Raw genomic sequence first — 24,017 nt, 5'->3', positions numbered from 1 at the left:
ATATATACACAGAGAACTAGAAATCTGTATATATAGACTAGGTAATGGAATAAATATATTTCACATTTATAAAGCTTAAAATATCTTAGAAGATAAAAAATATACAATCTAATTTCAGTAAGCCTTTAAAATAATAGTTAAATGAAACAAAGCTTTTCTGTTTTTATTAATTTAGACAGTCATTAGAACACATACTGAGAAACCTCAAAAATGTATTACAGTTAGTATAGGGCTGTGGTACAACTCTACCACCGGTAAAATTCACTGAAAACACTGTATGTGACTGTTCTCTAAAAATCAAGTCCCTTCTCTAGACAAGTTTAATTTATTTCCCTTCCCAATCAAAGTATTTCTTTTATTAAAAAAAATCCATGACCAAGACATACAGTATATAAGTTGCACATTCTTGCATATAAATTATCCTACCCCAACAAGGTAGGCCAGCCTTCTCACCCTCTCTATAGCTGTCAGAGCCTTTGCAAAGGCACTGATTTTTAATAAGTGGAATCAAAAAAACTTATTCCAATTTTTTTTCAAAATATAATGCAAGATCCAGCTAGTTTTAAATATTCCAGAATATATATGGTAGGGAAATCCATGAAGTGGATACATTAACAACTGGGCACACAAAAAGAAACTTTCTAATAAATGGCAGCTGGTAGCAATGTCACTTAAAAACAAAGGATTTATCAAAAGAAGGAAAATCAAGAGCATTAAGGACTGAGGCTAAAACACTTCCAAGTATGCTCTTATAACCTATTTCTCCTAGAGAGTTTTGTCAACTTGAGGAAGCTCATAGTTATCTGAGAGTAAGTAAAGCCTTGACTGAAAACTGCTAGTGCAATGGCCCATGGGCATGGGGGGTGGGGAGAGTGTTGTCTTATTAATTGATGTGGGAGGGCCCAACCCAACATGGACAGCACCATCCTAGCTGGCTAAGCCTGTGTCTGTGAGCAAGCCAGCAAGCAGTATTACTCCATAGTTTCTGCTCTAAGCTCTTGTTTGAGTTCCTGCCCTGACTTCTCTCAATGATGGACGAGTGACCTACAAGTGTGAGCCAAATAAACCCCTTCCTCCCCTAAGCTGCTTTGGTAAGAGTATTTTATCACAGTAACAGAAATGAAAACTAAGACAGTATTTTAGGGGTGGGGGGTGTTTTGATTCTCAGAGAAACTTGCTTTAAAATTTTTCACAGGAAAACAAAGCAGAAACTCTCATATGTTACTAGACTATTCCCATTGCTCCTATGTGCAAAACCCTGAAAATCAACAATAAACTCATCAAAACCTAAGCGCACACATTCAGAATTACACACCATCGTGTCTCTCCTTTTGGTAATGCTGGCTCGGCCACCATGTGTCCCAGTAACGCCCTTCGATGAACTCTTCAGTGAAATTAAACAAAAGGCAAGTTTAAAGAATAATTTAAAAACCGGATTCACTACAATCATTTTAAAACCACTAATTTACAGCGAGGAACTAAATAAACAGTAACTAAACAGTAAAAATCTCCACTAATGAAGAACAGTGATTATCCTATGATTCAAAGTCACATTATTTGTTTGAGGTTTCTACTGTGGTCTTCTTGTATTCCGTACACAAAGCAATAATTAAGCACTTGTAGTATTTTTTAAGGCAGCTATTGGCACCCGTATTATTAGCAGTCTATTCGTGTGTAACAATCACACAAGGGTTCGGGTTCATTCCTCAGTCCGAGACTTTGACTTACTAGTCCCTCCCCATCCCCCACCCCACCCCACCCCCAGCCTGGTTTCAGGCTCAGGCTTCCTTTGTCCTTTTTATTTTTAGTCTTAATGTCTATAGCATTTTCAACCCACATAGCTTCTGGCAGGCACCTTTCAACAGAGTAGTCTCTAAAAGGTAACTAACTGGACAAAAGGAAAGTTCAAAGTCCTAAAAAAGCAGCATAAAACCTAAGTGACCCACATCCACACACTACTAATGTTTCAAAACCAAATAAATGTGCAAAGCCCTTTAAATACACAACTCTTAAGTTTAAAAACACGGGTAAAAAAAACACTGAAGCCTCTAAATTATATGGTAAACCAATAAGAATATTTAGGACACCATTTTAGACCATCATATTTACTTTTACAGAGGGCGAAAACTATCTGACATATTCATATTACTGGAAATGGTAAAATCATTTAAAAGTCAGTAATACAGAGCTAGTAATAGCTAAGTGGTCCACCACATACCCTGGGCCCAACCCCCAAAACAAACCAACAAACAAAAACTCCAAATGGCTGGAATTCCTAATGTCATCTAATTAAAACAAAACAAAATTATCTCAAAGGCTGAGGGATGTTGACCGGCCTCAGCGAAGGAACACTGGGAACAAGGACCATTCCCAGAGTGACCAAAAAACAAAGAACACTGTTTAAAAAAAATACAATTTATCAGTGAGCTTTCAGACTTAATTTTGCAAAGGTCTATGCATGTAAAATATGCTGAATGCATACACATAAGGACAGTACAGCCTCCTTTGTTACTTTTCAGGTTCACACGAGGTTTTTCTCCTAGTGATGGAGATCAAACCCAGGTCCTTCCTTGCACATGCTAGTCAAGAAATCTATCACTTAGCTACATCCTTGGCACTCATACACTAACTTTTAAAAATACAGAGAGTTGGGCTGGAGAGATGGCTCAGCGGTTAAGAGCACTGGCTGCTCTTCCAGAGATCCTGAGTTCAATTCCCAGCAACCACATGGTGGCTCACAGTCATCTGTAATGAGACCTGGTGCCCTCTTCTAGCCTGCAGGCATACTTGCAGGCAGAACACTGCATGCATGCATGCATACATACACACAGACACACACACACACACACTTTAAACACACACACACACACACACACACACACACACACACACACACACACACACACACTAAGAGTCTGGACTAAAAGATGACTCAGCATTTAAGAACACTGGCTGCTCTTCCAGAGGACCTGGGTTCAATTCCCAGGACCCACACAGGGGCTCACTCACATCATCTGTAACTCCAGTTCTAGAGGATCTGACAACCTCTTCTGGCCTCTGAGGGCACTATACACACATGTTGCAGATATATATTCCAGAACCAATACACCTAAAATAAACCTCAAAAAATACAGAGTTTTCTTCTACCCATGGGAACACATTTTTTACAGCTACCATAATTTTAAAAAAGAAAAGAATTACAATTTTATCTCCAATGTTTACTGATATAACTTCCATTAAAGGGATATCTACCTGGTAGCTTTATACTCACTCCAATAGTTCCTTATCAGCTTAACGACAGATTTCTTTTATTCAGAAGTTGACTTAAAGTCCCCTAATTTAGGTCAAACTTGAAGATCAACTAATATAACACAGCTCCTCCAAGGCAATATGTAAATTTACAAATACTCAACTCAATAACAAATTCGTGAAAACTCATACTTTGAGTACTATAACTGAAAACAAAGAAACTGGTCAGATAAGGAAGAGGGGAATATTTTATAGTCCTTGACTCTCAACTTTGAAATTTGGTAGACTCGTTATATATTTTTTTAAAAAGTTATTTAAAGGGGAAAGAAAAAGACAAATGCATACGTTTTCCTCCTAAAAGAACATTTAAACGTGTAAAAAAAATATATATATATATATATAATATATATTATATATTTTTTTTTTTTTTTTTTTTAAAAGGAGTGTTTTTGTATGTATGTGTCCAGGGTGTATCCCTGGTGCCTGTAGAGACCAGAAGAGGGCATCAGACACCCTAGACCTTGAGTTAATAGAAGTCTGTGAACTGCTGCCACGTGGCTGCTAAGAATTGAACCAGGTCTTCTGCAACAGCAACAAGTGCTTTTTAACTGCACAGCCAGTCTTCCTGTCCCTATAAAGCCACTTTAAGTCACTGGTTATCTTAGATTTCTTCAAAAGGTTGTAAGTAGTCTAAAATTTGTAACTAAATAGAGCATTTATGACTTAAAACCAGTTTATAAAGTTATGCTAGAGACTGCATACACCAAAAGAAAACAATGCTTTGGAGTGTAATGGAGTATTACTAAATATAAAAATGTCAGAACAGCTTAAGCAGTACATTTTTATAGAATGTAAGAAGGAAATCAGAGTTGGAACAAATACATCTCTTAATAGAAAAAATGATTTTACTGGTGAAAAACATAAATAACACAAATGCAAAACACTGTTTTCAGGCACAATTCTAGAAGAAGAGAAGTCATGCTTCAGCACAACACGCAGGACTTCAGGCAGCAAATCCTCACTCTACTTATAATGATCTACGCTAAAAGGCTGGCACATTACAAAGTATTAATTAAATGTCAAAGCATAATTCTTATACATATGGCAAGATAAATTTTCAAGTCAATAGCTCCATGTAATCATAATTGTAATTAGCCAGACAAGACCCAAAGCTATTCTCATTCAATAGATTGTCTGTTTAAAATATGAAAGTAGGAAAAAATCTAAAAATTAGAACAAAGCTGATGTTATTCTATAAAACTTAATCTTATCATTTTGTGATACTTTTTTGAAATCAAAGGTATTTCTACAAAAAGCAAAAAACAGGCCTCTGTTAATATAAAAATATTCAAGATTTTAGAATTAATTCACTTCTAGCAATGATTTGAGAGAAAGCATCTCTTTCTATTAAAGAGTTTATTTGCGTTGCTCACTTATGCTATGCAGAGGCATAAGTGGACACTGTCAGACTGCTCAGAATCACTGATGCTGAGCGAAGCTCATTGTTAAAAGCTTTGCCATTCGGTGTAAACAAGTTAGAATACCAACCCTGTGACTGCCAAGGCTTGGAAGAGACAGTGTATCCTCAACTCCCTGATAAAAATAAAAGCAAACATATTAAAAGTTTGTGACTACATGAAGCCAATGAGGAACAGCACCACAGGCAAGTTTATATGCAACTACAAACCAGATAAGGTCGGTGATGGCCAGAGCGGTGAGAATACCTGGCCCTCTCTGAATCTTCCTGGGAAAGAAGAAAGTACATGGATAATTAATCACTGAACAAGTAACTGTCAGAGCAAAGGAGTAAAATACAGTCAAAAGCACAGCAACATCTTCTTACAATAAGCGGGTTTTGACACTTCAGTTCCAAAGCAGAGTTCGGTGGCATCACATGCTTTGGGTGGAGAGGCAGACACACTCGTGGCAGGGTTTGTATTTCAGTAGGTGTGGATACGTCCTAGCACTCATTATTTCCATGTGGCCCGGAGAGCTCAGCATACAGAGATTAAAACACCTCACAGCACTCAGCAAACAGATGCTGAGTTGAGCATTGAAAGCGGATGTTTATTTTTTATTGTAAGTGCTAGCTTATGCAGGCGAGAAGAAATGTTTACTTTGTCATAAATGTACAAAGAAGAATACACATTGCTTTAAAAATACTTAGGTTGTAATCTGGTGCTCACTGTAAGGAAGCTTTTTTGGTTTGTTTTTTTGTTTGTTTTTTTTTCCTTCCTCTCACTATTCTAACTGAAAAAGTAAAAGAAATAATGTGATAAACTACTAAGAAATAACAAATATTTCACAGTTAATAGCTAAGTCATGCCTTCAGCAGCATATAAAGAGACTGACTACACCTAACAGTACACATAATTGTGTGCAATTCTAAATGTTCCCACATTTGCTCACCAACAGTGAGGCCGTAAAGCCTGAGCCACAGGTAGCAAAGAGCTAGTTCCCAGAATTTGGTCAGCTGGCACCATGAGGAATTTATGAGTTTTTAGAATTCTAATGTCCAAATTGCTAAAGTAATTTCCATTGTGACTAAAAAACTACATTTAACTAGTCTAGGTCAGCTCACATATCAACATCTATCTTCCAAAATGAAATAATGCTACAACACTTCACAGCAATCCAGCTAGACCACTATGCAGCTGCAAAAAAGATAGGGCTATCTCTGGCCATTCATCTCTAAACAGAAATCATAATTCAGCCAAAGTGCCACAGTTTACTGCTCCATTTTGGTCTCAATCTTTGTAATTAAAAAAAATATAATCTTTTGACATCCACTGTATACACTGCTACACTTGATAAAAACATGTCCCTAAGTCTATTCAAAGATACCATGATGATTCGGTGACTTGATTTCCAACAGGGTATTGTGATCTCTAGGCATTAGTCACCAATTTACACTTTTTGTAAGTGATACCACAAAAGTCTTGGAGACATGTGAGTTAGCAGAGCAGAGCATACAGTGTTAAGTGGTAACTGATTCCAAACTAACCAGAAAGCCTTGGCTCACACAGTCAAATTAATTTTACACACCCCTCAGTGTCATTTGGGGTACTAAGCTGATATCCAAGGTTGAATATCTATCTAACCCTTTTACTCTGTCCTTCCTTTCCATTCCACCAACCATAGAATACTTCTAAACAACTCATCTAGCCAGATATGATGGTGCATTCCCTTAATCCCAGCGTTTAAGAGGCAGGAAGATCTCTAAGTTTGAGATGAACCTGGTCTACAAGTCATTTCCTGGCCAGTCAGTGCTGCATAATTAAAACCTTGTATTTAAAGCAAATAAACAAAAGTCCATCTGAAGAACACATCCCCATCAATGATACAAGGAAAGATGAATCCCTATTTATTTGCAATTATATTATCAAAATAATTATAATAAAATCTTGTTAAATATTGGTATACTTCTATATTTAATCAGCTTTTCTTTTTATTTTAATCATTTATTTATTTTATATACATTTGTGTTTTATCTACATGTATGTCTGTGTCTATGTATGTGTTGGATCCCCAGAACTGCCATGTGGATGCTGGGAATTGAACTCCGGTCCTCTGGATAGCAGTCAGTGCTTTCAACCACTGAGCCATCTCCCCAACCCAAAGCGTTTCTTTTTAATTCCAGTGAAAATCTGACACAGGGACTAGAGAGATGGCTCGTGGTTAACAGTACTTGTTGATCTTCCAAAAGACCTGGGTTTGGTTCCCAGCACCCAGATGGAGCCTCAGAACCATCTGTAACTCCAGGGAATCCAAGGTCCTCTTCTGGTCACTCCAGGCGCTTTTCATGCAAGTGATCCTCCTACATAAATGCAGGGAAGATGCTTATAAAATAAAACATGAATAAATCAGGTAATTTTTTTTTTGATGCAGGGTTTCTCTGTGTAACAGTCCTGGCTGTCCTGGAATTCGCTTTGTAGACCAGACTGGCCCTGAATGCACAGAAATCCGTCTGACTCTGCCTCCTGAGTGCCGGATTAAAGGCGTGTGCCACCACACCACCTGGCAAGAGAGAGAGAGATAGATGGACGGGCAGGCAGACGGGTGGGTGGGCGTGTGGGTGAGCAGACAGAAAGAAAGAAAGAAAGAAAGAAAGAAAGAAAGAAAGAAAGAAAGAAAGAAAATTGGACCTAAAGAGGCTACAGAGATTCATGTTTCATACTGTCCAGTCATTTGCACAAAGAATATGACTCATTTATTTCATAGTCAAAAGCCATACTTTAAACCAGCACTGTCCAATAGTGATGACAGAAACGGTTATATGTGTGATATTTATGGTAGCCCACTAGCCACATGTGGCTGACTACTTGACATGCTGGAACTGTGTGAAGGTCCAACTTGCCAGAATCAATCAGTATTACCCAAGTAGGGAGCCTCAACTGAAGAACTGTCCCGCCTTAACAGATATGGGAGACCCACCCAGAGTGCCAGCAGATCCTTCTAGAAGAAGCTCAGATAAAAAGGGGTGTGGCAAAGGGAAACCATTGCCTTTGGTAACTTGGCCTTTCCTTCTACTGCAGGGTTGATTTGACCCTCCTGTCCCTGCTGGGCCACTGACAGCAGAACCAGTCTCTCCAGACTTCCAAGCAAGGATTAAGGTTCTCTGGGAACCTTCCAGGTTTTTGGCACCACATCCAGATTGGCAAGGCACCCCGTCTGTTAGACGGGTCACACACCAAGTTGTTGACCTCACAACAGCTAGAAAACAGCTCCTGTGCAATGATTCCAACTGCTGAAGCACTGAGTGAAACTGACTAAGCAACTAACTACCTGGTTCTCAGCCTCTCAAGTGTGAGACAGCTGCTGTTACTATTTTAAGTTAATTTAATAAATTCTTTTACATTTATTCATCCCATGGAATCTGTTCCTCTAGAAAACCCTAATACAATGCACAACTGAAAAACTAAATTCCAGATCAAATTTAATTCTAATCAATTTAAATCTAATTACCTGTGCGTGACTAAGGCTACCAAAATGCAGAGCACTTCTCTAATCCAACTTAAAAAAACGCACGTTCAGGTAAAATAGTAAGGAAAACACAAAGCAAATTTTTATCATGCCTTAAGAGCTGAAAAGCATCTTTTCTCAGTAGCACCAAGGCTGTTTTTAATTATCTCCTCACTGTGAAAAGCAGCTAAGTGGCAAATGTGAGGAAATCAGAAGGAAATACTGTCTGAAAGACCTTGGTTACTACTCCAGGATTCTGTTTTTTGAGACAGATCTCACTCAGTAAACCAGGATAGCCTCAAAATCATGGCAACCATCCTGTCTCTGCCTCCCAACTGCCAGGATTACAGGTGGGCACCACCACGTTAGGCTCTGGAATCCTTGGAGAGGGTCTTATCTGATCCCTCATCTTGAGGGTAGAAAGTTATCACAAGAAAGGTAAAGGGGGAATCTCCCAGAGCATAAAGCTGGGGCCGGTATTCAGATCCTCAGACTCAGCCAAACAGAACCATGAATACAACATCCACCATAGAGTCCACCTTGCTTGGCTCAGTTACACAGAAACAACAACACAGGGCTTTCTTCCACGGAAGAACAGCCCTCTTCATTGTCCAGGTAGGAACTACAATACTACACAGAACAGTCAGTGGCTCTTCCTTAAGCAGTAGCACCAGCAGCTAATAAAACAGATGGCAGCAAACTGTGTTCTTGGGTACTAAATACACAGTCATGGAAAACAACCACTCTCATAATCCTGGTGACCTTATTAGGACTGAACAGCCCAAGCATGACAATGCCTTAAATGACAGGGACATATTTAGCCCAAACTTCTGGGAGTCTTTTCCTCCCTGGCTGTCTAAGGATTGGCCACTATCATGGATGATAGCCTCAGTACCCAGACCAGGAAGTTCATGATCAGCAGACTATTTCTGCCAGGACAACTTAGACTTTGTCTCAAAAAGTGAAAAGCAGGTTGGAGATAAAGTTCAGTGGCAGAGCTTCTGCCTGGTCTAAGTGAGGCCTCAGTATTCTCAAATTTTTAAGTCCTGGATAAACAGCCAGTGTCAACAATGGCAAAATACAGATGGAGCAAAGATTCTGCAATGAAGTTATCTATGATGACTGAGTTTCTCATAAGAATCAATAAAGCACAAAAAGTTCAAAACAAAACTTTCTGGGAAATTATCTTGTTATATTCAAATTAGGTTAATGAAAATGAAGCACATTCTTTTTAAAAGTTCACTTAAAGTGAGGTGAAGTGGTTTGAATAAAAGAAAATCACAGCCCGAAGAACATGCCCAGCCATCTTCTCCATCTATAGACATTATTTTTAAAATGGGGCTGGAGTTGCTCCTTCAGTTTCAGATTAGAAAACACTAGAAACAGCATTTACTCTTCCAGCCACATACCAACATGATGCTGACTAAGGCCTACAACTTAAAATCAGGGTCATGAGAAACAGGGAAAGCTGGCTACGCAGGGCCGTACAGAAACCCAGGGAGGTTCCAGCCCTCCCCCTGCTTGCTCCACCTCTGTCAGCAGTTGTGGCTCTCCTTCCTACCTTATCTGACTCTGCCAATGATTAAACAGGCTACTTATGTCACTATACCTCTCCTTTTTGTCTCGTCCTAGTCTGCTTTGTGCTGCTGTGATGAAACACTGACCAAAACCAAGTTAGGGAAGGAAAGATTTGTATGGCTTACTGGTCACAGTTCATCAGTGAGAGAAATCTGGGTAGAAACCCAGAGGCAAGAACTGAAGTAGAGACCATGGAGGAACACTGCTTATTACACTGCTTCCTCTGGCTTGCTCAGCTACCTCTCTTATACAGGTAGGTCAACCTTCCTAGGGATGGTGCCACCCACAGTGGGCTGGGCCTTGCTATATCAATTAGTAATTAAGAAAATGCCTCACAGACATGGCCATAGACTAATCTGATGGACAAAATCCCTTAGTTATGATTCCCTCTCCCCAGGTATGTCTATATTTGTTTTAAGTTAACAAAAAAAAAACCTAAAGAGCCCATCTACAAAATGGCAAGTGTCCCCTATGGTAAAGCAAGGTAAAGAGTTCCAGCATGGTGCTGACACACAGTAGCTTCCTTCATTCCTGAGCTGAGCTTCATGTTCCTAGTACTTCCTACTTACATCCCAGCAAGCCAAGTGTGACACACACACACACACACACACACAGAGAGAGAGAGAGAGAAAGAGAGAGAGAGAGAGAGAGAGAGAGAGAGACAGACAGACAGACAGACAGACAGAGTCAAGGGAAATATTTGGCATGAAAGGAATCATCTAGCAATAGAGAGTCCAATGTGTGGTTATTCACCATAGACTTCACCAAAAACTTATTAGCCACTTCTAGAACATCACACCTGTGGGCTCACAAGCAAGGGAGCCAAAGACAAAGGAAGGGAGGGAGAGGAAGAATCAATTTGAAAGGAGTAAAGAACAGGGACAGAAGGAGAGAGGAGGAGTAATTACTCCTCTGAAGTAAACTCCCACCTTGTGCGTATGTCCAATCCTGGCGACATATCAGTCAAGACTCACGTTAAGCAACTACATTTTAAACCTCAAACCAAAAACCTCCTAAGTCTAATACTCTCACTGACACACACATATCAATGATTCTTTTAAATGGTTATCTTCACAACTCCTGAACAGAAAAATGAAATATTAGACTTTCAATATATGCTTTTGTTTGTATTTAGTACTTTCTAGTCTGGCCTAAACTACTAAAGCATACATTCATTTACTCATTCTTTCTTGATCTTCGACTTTCATGAGTTGAAAGTGAGGCCACCGGCCACAAAGAAAATGGTTGGACTCTGAGTACCCATCTGGTCTACTACACACAGAACAGCTGCTCTGTGACCTTTAGGACACACAAACCAAGGCCTACTTTGCAAACCATTAGTCAATGTTTTGCTTCAATGTTGCATTAGTTCAACAGTTTATCAGAGCATGCAGGACAGGCAATCCTGGCCTACCAGCCACTTCTGAATCTGTCCCCACTTCCGGTCAGAGCAATGATGAGAGGGCTATAAATACAAAAGTTTTATAAACTAAATGGTTTTCAATATATCGCATTCTCCAAAAAAATCTTAATTGCATACAGTTGCCTAAGACAACAACAGTAGGTAACTCAAAGCTACACTTTGAAAATATAAGAAATTACTAAGCTAAATATGTTCAGTAACAAAAAGACATATGGTTCTCTGCATAGACAGAACTTCTGTTAATAACTATCTCTTCTATTCATAATTTAGTACAATCTTAGGAGAAAAAAGACAATGCATTGGAACATTAAATTTCAAACCAAGAACTGCATCCGATATTTGAAAATATAACCAACAGGAGAAAACTACATCAACATAGAACACAAATATTTAAATATCCTTTTTAAATTTGTCAATAGAAAAATCCTCCAATAACATGAAAATAAATTGTTTACTACTTGTCCACAGGTGTTTCCCCTTTATAAATACAGCATCAAAATATTTGTGAGAATTTTCAGACTTAAGTTGATATCAGAAAGTTAACCAGTATGTCATCTTAGCTCAATTTTCATTTACCTATTCTAATTTTTTCTACTTTTCTAATGACAAAAGCATAATATAAATCTGTAGACTACAGAAAAACATAAGACCAATTATAATTCCACACTGTCAAACTAAAGTACTGACTAAACCAGTTCTTTCTGACCCTATATTTTGGCACTGGATGTTTTGGTTTGTTTGGGGGTGTTCTGCCAATTTTACATTTTCCTACATTATTAAATAGGCTTCAGAATGTTTAAGTGTGAGGATACATCTAGCTAGCTAGGGAGATCAGGGCTCACAGGGATGTTCCCATGTGGACTGGCACATATGGCATGTCAAAACCTTCCATTCTAAAACTTCCAGGCCGCTCCTCATTTATAGAGGTGTCTCCCCACATCCTAATAGAAGGGCCAGCAGTAAGGATGGTAACAGTGAGGGCAGAAACCATTCTAAGTAAGAAAATACAGACTTCCTGAGCTGGTTCCTTTAAGGCAGAGGATTGGGATTGTGCAGTAAAGAATGAAGGGGTCTTCCGTTTTACCACCCTGGGACCCAGGGCTTCCCCAGGGCTTTTAACAGCCCACCCTTTTTATATACTGCCCGCAATGCCCCCCCTCTCTTTATGTTCACTCTCACCTGGGTTATCTAAAAAGAAAACGCAGCTGCTGACCTATGAGAGCCAATGCCTAGATCTACATTCAGGTGGAAGAGACAGCACCCTGAAGAGAAAGGTGTCCAACCTGAGGATTTCCCTATCACTATCTCACTGTAATGCCTTGTGTCTCACAAAAGTCCTCTGTACTCCTGAGCCCTGGAAATGGAGATTCGAGACAGTAAGAGCTCCCCTTCATGCATCCTATTTTTTTATCCCTCACCCCAATAAACCACACACAGGCCCTCGCACAGGCTAAGATCACACTTCCCGTTACCTCTCTTTGCTGTCGTTCCAGTTCCCTCATGCGAATGTCTCTTGCTTCTGCCCGGGCAGCCCGCTTTGCTGCTAGCCTTGCTTCTGCCTGAAAAGTAACATAAATCTCAGCTTTATATGAGGACAAAAGTACTTATATGCCAGACTTGGTGACAAGGCACAATAGGACACATATTCCAAGTTTGCCTGACTTCAATCAATTTTCATACATTCCCTGCTTTGCCTAGACTCGAATATCTCTCTTCAAATCAGGGCCAGCATACACACTTAATACACAGCTCACTACTTATTTCCTTAAAATTTGTTCTATTCCTGTATTTCTGTGCTTGTCAATTCAATTGTACCAACTAAGAACTTGAGAAATGGCTACTGTTTCGTTTTCGATACTGCTAATATTTAAACTCCCTGAGTGTGTCAAACGATGCTTGTTTCAGGGTCTCCCTCTTAAATTGAGATATAATTTAAGTGTCAGAGATAATTCACCATTTTTAAAGGAGAGCAGGTGTGTTCAGGGTAGTACAGTGATAGTTGTACAGTCTTAATAAAGAATGTAATTTGGTGCTTTTTAGTACATTCAAAGACAGTACAACTATCACTTTTAACTCAAGAACCTCAAAGAGAAAGCCCATATACATGAATAATTCCTTCCTGTTATACCTCCCCACTAACTCCTGGCAACCACTAATCTCTAATAATCAGTTATCCCAGTATTTGATGTAAATGGAGTCACAGCAGGAAAGCTCCATCTCTTGCTTGGACTACAACCACCTCCAAAATCCATCCCTCTAGAATCTGCCCTATAATGGCCTTAAAATTGACAAAGACATTTCTGATGTCACTTGGCTATTTAAAATCCTCTACTGGTTCCCATTGTTTGCGGTACAGTAAGAAGTGGAGGGCTGCACATACAGAAGGAACAGAGAGGCAAAAGCACATGCAAGGCTGGCCCCTCACACTCAGGACCATCTCCTCCTTTGCCTGAACTCCATAGCTTTCTTAGCCTTTCCTCGTAGACCATCTGTTTGGCAGGAAGTACTCTCCCCTGTCTCTCACTCAGCCAAAATACTACTTTCTATGTTGTTGTCTAGTACTATCCTTGGAGCAGAAGAGCCATCATCTTCATCAAAGCAGCTGTGAGCACCTGCAAGAGACCCTCAAGACGGGGCCTGTTAACTGTTGGCATTCCCTCATAGGAGGGGGAGGGGAGGATCATCAGGCCCTCAACCTCATGTCTTAAACACCCCCTCTCTGCTTCCTCTCCCTGCCCACTGAGTATGACTCCATCCTGAATTGCACGTGGTCTTGTGGTCTCTGTGGAAGATTAACTGGCAGAAGACTCCATATAAGCAGCTATGCAAAAGTCGTCATTCTCCATAGGGTGAGACTTTGGGTGGTGTGGCCGCTGAGCGCCTAAAAAAGTAAATCCCTGACCATGCTCTGCAAGAATGACTGTCTAACCTCAGTAGAATCGTACTTTTGTCTGTTGTTGGTACCCTCTAATAAAGAGATACACACGTGCTTACAGCCGCCCAGGAAAGAGTTCCCACCATGTATGATGATTACTCCCATTGCATCTTTCATAAATACCACACACTCTTGTGACGACACACACCTGCAACCCCAGCACCCAGCAGACACATGCAGTAGGAACTCAATGAAATTTCAAGACTAGCCTGGTCTACACAGTGAGCTCCAGGACAGCCAGGGCTACACAGAGAAACCTTGTCTTTAAGGTGTGTGTGGTGGGGGGAGATGCAGGGAGATGATTCAGCAGGTAAAGGTCCTTGTCACCAAATTCTGACACTCAATCGTGGGATATACATGGTGGAAGAAGAAACTGACTCATGCAAGTTATCTCTCTCTCTCTCTCTCTCTCTCTCTCTCTCTCTCTCTCTCTCTTGCACACTCACACACACGTTTAAAACAATTTAAAAAAAATAGGGGCTAGAGAAATGGCTCATTGGTTATGAGCACTGGCTGATCATCTTGAGGATCTGAATTCAGTTCTTAGATCCCACATGGTGTCTCACTGTTGTCTGTAACTCATGTCCCAGGGAATCTGATGCCTTCTTCTGGTATCTGTGGGCACCAAGCATACAAGTAGCAGACAGACAAACATGAAGGCAAAACAACCATCTACATAAAGCCTTTTAGAAATGCATACCTCTTGGCACCCCACAACTTGCATGCCCACAACTTCTGCTAAATAATAAACAAGGGCAATTCAGATAAAGGCCAGGGTATCATGGAAATTCATAAGCAGTTCCCTGTGCGACATGGAACTTTCAAATCTCTCTGGTTTCTGCTTTGCAGTAATTTCCCTGTCCTTGGCCACATACTTACTCCAACACAGATCAGCCCTTGGATAGCTACAGAGGATGCCTCTTTCCATGTTGTCATATTTATGACAATCTCATAAGAATAGATTCAGCCAGTGCTTAAGAGTCTATTCCATAAGCAATTATATTAGATGCTAAGAATACACAGTGTGAGATGACCAAATCTGCCCTGTTCTCATGTTTGGGAGTCAAAAATGCTAGGAAGAAATTAGTTTTGCCTAGCAGGGCACAGCTAACAGTTAATTCCTATTTATTCCCATTCTGGCAATGCCCCAGGCTGCTAAACAGGTCTTGTAGTAGCAAAAGCTTATAAACTAAATTAAAATCTATAGACTAAGATGCAACTAGAGGTGCGTCTAGAACAACAAGTCCCCTATCTATCAGACACTGGCCCCTACCTTTTTAAACACCTATTCTCTGCCTCAAGTCACAGTCCCCTTCATGAACTATGAGCAGACATCACTTCCTTACTAGAGTTTGTACTTTACGGAAAACGACTTCAAGTCTAAGTTACATTTCAGTAGATAGCAAATACATTTGAATCTATGAAAGTAATAAAATTTTCAAATACTTTTAAATTATAGCCATGGCAATGAGTAAGAACTTTCACTCTAGGTACATTAACTTTGTACTTTGTAGTCTCTCTTCCAAATTTAATTCAAAAATACTGATTTTATCCCTACAGGATCTGCAGCCAATTCTGTAAAATCTACACTAAAATGGGACTTTTTTTTAATGACCTAATTTACAGATTGCTAAAATCTGTTCAATGACATTTCTTATCAACTCTAGTTGTAGGTCATCTAACACCCTCTTTTGACTTCCTTAAGCACCAGGTACACATGTGATATATTACACATATATGTAAGTAAAACACTCAGACACATAAAATAAATCTCAGAAAAACCTGAAAGCATGTGAAGTAGGTGGTGAGATGGGAAAGGGCTCCTTCAAGTATATCTGGGTCTTAGGATAAGTAAGGGCTGAGCACGAGCAGCCATCACCAGTGACATCTGTAGACTCGGGAGACTTGCAAGTGTTGAGTGACTATGACTGATGCCCCAGAGCACAGACTTCTATTTAAACAATACGATAACAGGTGTCTCACTGCAGACTGCCTATGATGTCTACACTGTTGCTGCTGGTGTTGGCAAATTTAAAGCTGGGCTCTCAAAAAACTGACAGACCACTGGATGGTGGTGGTGAAGGACTTTAATCCCAGAATTTGAGAGAGAGGTAGAGGCAGATGGATCTCTGACTTCTAGACCAGCCTGCTCTACAAAGTGAGTTCCAGGACAGTCAGGGCTACACAGAGAAACCTTGTCTTGAAATTTAAAAAAGCTGGCAGGTACATGAGCATACCTCCTAGCTTATATACTTGGTATGAAACAACTAACTGTTGATCCCTATGGCCAGAAGAGGGACAAAGTTCTTTTTAGGAAGGCAGCATTTATACTAAGAAATGAGCTACAAGCCTCACACTGTAGCATTTGGGCCAAATTCCTGGTCTAAGTCAAGTGCTACCATGCTTTGGTTCACTGGGTGGAACATCCCTCACAAGGTGGCAATGCAAGCGGAACCACACCAGGTATAGACGGTATCCTGCCACCAACTTGTCCAACTGCAAGCCTTTGTGCCTGTCCTTCCAGAAGGTTTACAAAACTGGTGGTGTTGATAAGGTCCCTGTGAGTTGAGGGAAATCAGAATTCTCAAACACAGTGTGGTGACTGCCTTTCTCCAGCCACTGTCACAACTGAAGCAAAGTGTGTTGAAATACACCATGAGGCTTTGCGTGAAGCTGAGGGAGCTGTCCATCAAATGTTTGTCCAGGCAATGCATGCCGCATGGGACAGCAAAGAAATGACCTGTCTCTGGAAGTAGCAACCTCAGTGCTCACGATTATCCTGAACCATCCAGGCCACATCAGTGCAGGCTCTACCGCTCCACTGGACTCCGACACAGCTCACCACCTGCAAGCTTGCTGAAGAGAAGGCTCATTGACACTCTGGTACAAAGCTGACAGGTGGCCTCCAGTTCCAGTGCAGATGCTATGGGTATGGTCGCAGCAATTCTGTGTGTTAAGATGCTTCTCTGACTATGCTCCAATAATGTACCAGAGCTGGGAAGGACACCAACTGCACCCAGGGAGCCCAGGGGCAGGCCAAGTATCATCCCTAACACTTGTTACCTAATCGATGGAAAGAGAATATCACATGGAAGACTGGCCTGGAAAAATCTTCAGAAAGAAAGAATGTTTTGGGGGTTTTTTTGGGGGGGGGTTGTTTTGTTTTCTGAGACAGGGTTTCTCTGGCTTTGGAGGCTGTCCTGGAACTAGCTCTTGTAGACCAGGCTGGTCTCGAAATCACAGAGATCCACCTGCCTCTGCCTCCCTAGTGCTGGGATTAAAGGTGTGTGCCGCCACCGCCAAAACCTGGCCCAGTTCACAAAATTTAATGTATAAATGGGAGGAAGGAGAGTTTATGATGTAGGTGGTTTAGGAAATATTGGATTGAACTTCTTAAGTCAAAATATTTAATAACAACAAACACTAGGAATCTCAAGGGGGGCACAGAATGTATAGCATTTCTTGGACCAATTACTAAATAAAGCCTAATTAATCCTTTAAACACCATGGTCCAGGAACAAGTCTGAGAAACAAGCTTATGAAAACAGAACAGAATCCAACTCAAACTTTGGTAAGTCTGTTAAGGGATAACCTTACCTAAAACTAAACAATATTATCAGAATAATCTCCTCACAATCAAAACCCAAACTTGCACCTGGCACAGTGGGGCACAACTGTAGTTCCAGCAAGTCTGGGGGCTGAGGCCAGAGGATCCTGAGTGCAGGGATTTGAATCCAGCAAGGACAACATAGCAAGATCCCATCTCAAACAAATAAACAAAGGCCATCCTTTGCAGAGAGTGGGCAAAATGAGATTTCACAGTGCCTTGACTGCCTCATTTGAGTACTGACTTACTAGCAAGGTTAGATGGCTGATTGCTTTTAAGTCCACAAACTCAACCTCTGAGATATAGATGACAAATAATATCACCTAACTAGCAAATGCCGGAGCCAATACCCACACCCTGAGACTCACTATAATCCACTCTTAACCATGCTACTCCGACCTGTCTATTTATACACTGAGTCTGAGCCCTTCTCAGACCAACCAGAGGTTTGCTTTGGGTGGTTTTCAAAATGAGCGCCAGTTCTCTTCTCTGCAGAACTGCACTATTTTGGTCCTATTGATTCTCAGGCCTCTCCTTTACCCAGGTGCAGATAATCTCCTTTGACTGTGCTCAGCCCTTGTGCTCATCTTTGATCGTAGTTCCAGCTGTGAGTCAATGAGAACTCAACTCCAGCATCACAAACTGATTTCTCAGCCATAAGCAAAGCCTCCACTTCTACCAACTAGAGGATGAGCTATCCACAGACCTAGAGTGGGTGAAACCGACTCCACCCTCCACCAGTGGGCAGCTTCACTTCCAAAGTCCCCAGTCTCCAGCAATGGAGCCCACCCCACCCCCACTCAATTCCAAGCCCCAGGACCTCCTAAGTGCATCCCTTGTTTCCTTCCAACAGACCCCCCTCTTCCCAACAGTTCTTACCACTTTCACCTAGAGCCTTCAAAGCTTCTCAATTCTAATTTCAGCTTCTCCCTTCCCCGAGACTCGCGGCTATATACTGTTGGGTCAACCTACTGAAACCCCAAGAACAAGTACAATAAAACTTCTCAGACTAAAAGCATTCACCAGCTTTATGAATTTAACTTTGGATTCTGTAACTGCTTCAGTCTAGCAGGCACAGGGACTAGGTTAAATATGCTGTGGTTCCCTGTAGCATTCCAATCAGAGGCTCCCCTGAGGCCTGTCTATCCTGTTATAAACTCTGCTCACTGGATAGACAAGATAGGAGGGATCTGCTTGATCTTCTGGGTAGTGCTCACTGTTTACTTCAATAAAATCTTTATTGCACATCTCACTTGAGACTACTATTCTGGTATGAGGACAAAGGTATGTTTACTTAACAATAGTCTGAATCTAGTATCTAACAATTCAGAGGCCAAAGAGTTAACCAACTACAAAACATGTATACATTCTATAAATTGGGGTAGGGCCATCAAGTTATGAAGAGTTCCTAATGAACCACAAACAGATATGTGTTCTTGTTTTGTTTTTAGGACATATATAGGCTCTAAGTATATAATGAACCACAGAGTCTTTCAGAAACAAAATAGTGCCACTCAGAATGGTCATACCACTACAGACTGTTTCAAATAAACCAGAAGGGGAGAATTTCTAAGAAACACAATGTCAGTGGTTTTCATTCTCCATGGAGAAAGTTCTGCAATATAGTTTTTCTTCTCTCTCTTCTACATGTAGAGGTATTTCTCCTCTTGTATCAATGCTTTTCCACAACAGAAGGAATCTCTCAGATGTGTCTAAGAATGTGCTTCAAGTAGAAAATACAGGTCGTGGCCTGAAGGAGGCACTCCCTCCACAGCTCCCTGCCCTGGACAGACATCCAGTCTTAATGCTGTCCCTTTTCCTTTCTCAGAAGTCCCACTGAAGAGCCACCCTCCTGTTTCAGGTCAGTGCTGCCCCAAGACCACCACCCTAAACACATCCCCTCCAAATTGCCCTGTAAGACTCAGCCACCCAGGACCCTGCCCCAACGTCCACCTTTCCTGCCTTCAGCTTCTCCTTCTATTGGTTCATCCAATAGGGTACACGGTCTCTCCATCTTTAAAAAAGAGCAACAAGCCCCCCCCCCACGCCAGCTCAGATCTAGTCTTCTCTTTGCAGCCACGTTTTCACACTTCTTGCAGCCCTCCTCACTTCTCACTTAGTTCAAATGACAACAGTTTGGCTTCTGCCCAAATCACTGGACTGAAACTACTCAGGCAAAGGTCACTAATGACCTCTAACTACCAAACCCAGTGGAATTTCTAAGTTCTTATCTCACTTCTTTCTGGAGAGCTGACATCACTAACCCCTCATTCCTCCTGAAAGCTCTTGGCATCCTGTAGTACTAGTGCCTTTGGTTTCCTGTGCGTTCTCTAACGTCCCTCCTTTAGAATCCTGTGTGGACACACATTTATTTTCTAAATCCTTCAAGTTTTAACAGAGCCAGAGTTTCTGGGCTTAACTTCCTGCTCTTTGCATTCTGTCTTCTCTCCTGGGTGATACTGACTTCAGCTGACAAAAGTTAGCAAATCTTTATGTACAAGACAGGCTTCTCTCCAGCGTGCTTATCTAGCACACTATTAAAAATGGATAGTGTTCCACAAGAACTCCAGACTCAATAAATCCCTAACGAAACGCATAATCTTCCCTCTATGTCCCATGTTGTTTACAGCTTCTATTACTGCCCCACTGCCCAGAAGATGAAGACTCTTTCCCCTGTTCCCAGCCTCCCTCCACAATGCAGTCCCTGAGTCCCAACTACCCAGCTCCCACAAGTCTCCACACTTGCCATTCTCTAGAGCTCGCTGTCCCTCTCTGCCTTCAAGCTCTCATCATCTCCCAACAAGAGGCACACAGCAACTTTCTCACTCTGACCTGACCTCCTCCAGACACATCCCCTGGTAGCCAGGGTTATTACCCTGGAAGTCAAATCTGATTGTGGCCCCCAACTTTCTGAGTCAATTCCAACTCCTCAGCAGAAACATCCCTTCCTGACAGACCCCATTCCCACAGCAACACCTCCTCCCGTGGTACACACTGTAGGCCACAAGCTACTAGCCCAGCAGTTCTCCTCATTCTGCTACCTGACTCACATCTTCATACCTGCAGATACTTGGGTTCAAAGTACAAAATTCCGGGAACTGAGGCATAGGAGCCACTAGGAGTCTGAGGACACCCTGACCTGGAGTGAATCTTTTCTCACTCACTAGGTGTGTGAAGGCATGGGCCTTTCATACAGCTCCTGGAAGCTCAAGGTAGGAAGAGCATAAATTTGAGGTCAACCGGGGTTACATAATGAGATTGTGTCTCAAAAAAAAAAAAAAAAAAAAAAAAACCACATGAAACACTCAAGAAAAATGACTAACTCAGGTAGCTTGTACTCAGCATTTACTGTGTTAATTTTGTTTATTCTTCCATGGCACTCAAGCCAAAAGAACACTGAAAGACAAATTAAGAGACATAATATTTATTGTGTTGCCATGGTTTCCAAATTAACAAATAGAAGTTATTACTCCATGTTCCTAGCAACTTCTCTTCAACCCAAAATGTGACATATCATTTTTCTTAAAGAGATCTTGAAATGTATTGTACTAACCACTTTTTAAGAAAGCTTTTTGTATTTGAGGACACATATTTAAATTTTTCTGAACATAAACCCTAATGTGTATTAGATAAAACTGAAAGAATAAAATCTAGAAATTTTAACTCATCTTTTCTTAATGTCAAACAACTGTTTTCATCTTTTTACTCGGAGAACTTTTGACAGCAAAAAACAATCTTTAAAAAACAATCTTACCGATGGGTGTTGGTGGCACACGCCTTTAATCCAAGCACTTGGGAGGCAGAGGCAGGTGGATCTCTGTGAGTTCGAGACCAGCCTGGAGCTAGTTCCAGGACAGCCTCCAAAGCCACAGAGAAACCCTGTCTCGAAAAACCAAAAAACAAAAACAAAAACAAAAAAAAACAATCTTACCAAATAAGAAAGGAAAGGAAATCTAAGGTTAAGAAGTTTAATTACTGAGGCCTTGATACAAACTAATTAATAGCCCAAGAAAAGCAAAACACTGGATCTGCAATGACACAATGTAACCCAGGGAGGGAATGTGAGTCACCATGTAAAAGTACTAGGGGGAGGTGCTGCCAGCAATGTCTTCCCATTTACAGCACTGGTATTGAAGGATATGAACAGCAAAGGTGAAAGTCTCAGTCACAACTAGACAAAATGGATGCTTTAGCATAATAATGCTCCCTTAATTCCAGACAGAGCAACAAGTCAAGGGACAGTGAGATACTGACTGTAATACTGGTTGGTCTTCCCGGAGTCAGTGACAATCGGGCAGGAGGTGGGGAGATCTGCTAAAAAGAGGTACTCCAGTTCCATCTCCCTTTTCTCCTCAGCTGAGGATAAGAAAGAAATAGACTGTTTCAACTTGTGCACTAAGGCACCCAAAAGAATTCCGGGTGAAGTCACAACTTTACTTTCAGAGGATATGCTAGTAAGTAATCAGTAAACAGAAAGGAGGAGATTTTGATTTTTTTAAAACTAGGTAGAAATATAAAAACATTCACTTCTAGACGGGCGTTGGTGGCACACGCCTTTGATCCCAGCACTCGGGAGGCAGAGGCAGGCGGATCTCTGTGAGTTTGAGGCCAGCCTGGTCTACAGAATGAGTTCTAGGATAGGCTCCAAAGCTACAAAGAAACCCTGTATGTGTGTGTGTGGGGGGGGGGATTTCATTTCTCATAATTGAGAAAATGATTCCTGTTTCATAAATCAACACTGAGAACATGTTTAAACTACAAATAGGAGTCATTCTGAATCATATGGAATTATTTTTCTGACAAACCCATTTGCACAAAATAATCTGAATCAAATACATAAAGTAAAAACCATGTGCAAGATAAAACTCTAACTTGTCCTGGAGCTCTTTAGGACTCAGCAAAGAGAAGCCATCTTCACCTCTCTCCCGAGATAATGGTGTCCACACACTGAGGTCAACAACTTCAATGTACCAACAGCAGATCCAAGTATCAAGAATCTGCTAAAGTCCACCTCTCATTCTCAAAACTTGACCTGGGTATCTTGCAGCCACACATGCCAACATGCAATCATGTTCTTCCCCCATCATTCTGATGTTCCCTACCATCTATCCAGATGTATTCGTCACGGAGTCCTGTCTCTGCCACCATCCACAGCCATTCACAGAGCACCAACTACTTACCTTCCCATTCCAACACCCCCACTACCTGTGGCTCATGACTCACCTCCTTGCAACCACTGATGTCTCTTCTCTGATACAAGCTCCAACCTATAATAAGTCATCCATTTGATCATGTCACTCCCCTGCAAAAAATACTCTTCAATATTTCCCCATCGCTTTTAGTACAGACTAGATCTCCTAATCATAATCTATGAGAGTCTACCATCAAGGTTGTCAGCCTCGTCCCCGCTAATGCTTGAGCTGTGCACTGGCAAGTTGAGCAACATCCTCAGCCTCCCACGACTGCCAAGGCACCTTTCCCACACCACCCTTCACTGTGACAGACACAGGCCACCTTCCCCACACCACCCTTCACTGTGACAGACACAGGACACCTTCCCCACGACACCCTTCACTGTGGCAGACACAAATGTCTACATACATTGTCAAACATCCCCAAGGAACAAAACTAGTCCCTAGCTGCAAACCACTAACTTGAACTAGCTAATTCCTCTTTCTTCTCCTCTGTCTCAGTTGTCACCCAAGGTAACTAGAGGACCATAGTTAAGAGGGCATAAACCATGGGACATTCCATTGCTAGCCCTTCCTAGCATCATGGCCTTGGCAAGGTTACTTGATGTCTCCATGGCTTATATTCATCACCAATGAAACAGTGATACATAAAAAGGCCTGGAGCTAAAGTACTGAGCTAGGGTGCAATCATGAACACTGAATAAATGTTAGCCACTGCACTCCTTCAGCCCCACAGGTTTGCAAAGAAAAGTTCTCTGACAATTCCGTTTCCCTTGGGGGAATATCCCTCATCCTGCAAACCTCAGGTGAAAGGCCACTTCCTCCAAGAAAACCTTCCCAAGGCCCTCAAACATGTCCCCTGTGGCACACTCTTTAATGAAACTGTTTACTGTTCTCTCAAAGCACTTCACAAAGTTATAAATACACATATTACAGATTTCCTCAATTCTGAGAATGTCAGTGACTACAGCACACACAGATAACCAGTTTTCAAGACAAAAAGGAATTGCTAAGTGTCTGAAGTTTGAGGAAGAATCTATTATGTGGTCTTTAGTGTCTACTTCCCTCCAG

At 41.3% G+C, this 24,017-nt stretch overlaps 1 protein-coding gene across 18 annotated transcripts in view; it reads right to left on the bottom strand.

Moving 5' to 3' along the window:
- Positions 1–24,017, bottom strand: part of Lrrfip2 (LRR binding FLII interacting protein 2) — a 102,770-nt gene that overhangs the window by 51,862 nt on the left and 26,891 nt on the right. For 11 of the 18 annotated variants that reach the window (XM_035444015.1, XM_035444014.1, XM_035444019.1 and 8 more), the window contains 4 exons: positions 12,685–12,771; positions 4,937–4,993; positions 4,798–4,842; positions 1,316–1,384 (listed from right to left, as the gene is read on the bottom strand). In XM_035444015.1, coding sequence (XP_035299906.1) covers positions 1,316–1,384; positions 4,798–4,842; positions 4,937–4,993; positions 12,685–12,771 — 258 coding nt within the window. Of the gene's footprint in view, positions 1–1,315; positions 1,385–4,797; positions 4,843–4,936; positions 4,994–11,203; positions 11,255–12,684; positions 12,772–24,017 lie in introns of all 18 variants that reach the window. The other 7 variants (XM_035444026.1, XM_035444027.1, XM_027414737.2 and 4 more) reach the window with 5 other exon arrangements.

This window comes from Cricetulus griseus, chromosome 4 (assembly GCF_003668045.3).
Source record: "Cricetulus griseus strain 17A/GY chromosome 4, alternate assembly CriGri-PICRH-1.0, whole genome shotgun sequence".
NCBI classification, from domain to species: domain Eukaryota; kingdom Metazoa; phylum Chordata; class Mammalia; order Rodentia; family Cricetidae; genus Cricetulus; species Cricetulus griseus.
The sequence above is the reverse complement of the archived record's forward strand: the minus strand, read 5'-3'. Positions and strand labels throughout refer to the sequence as shown.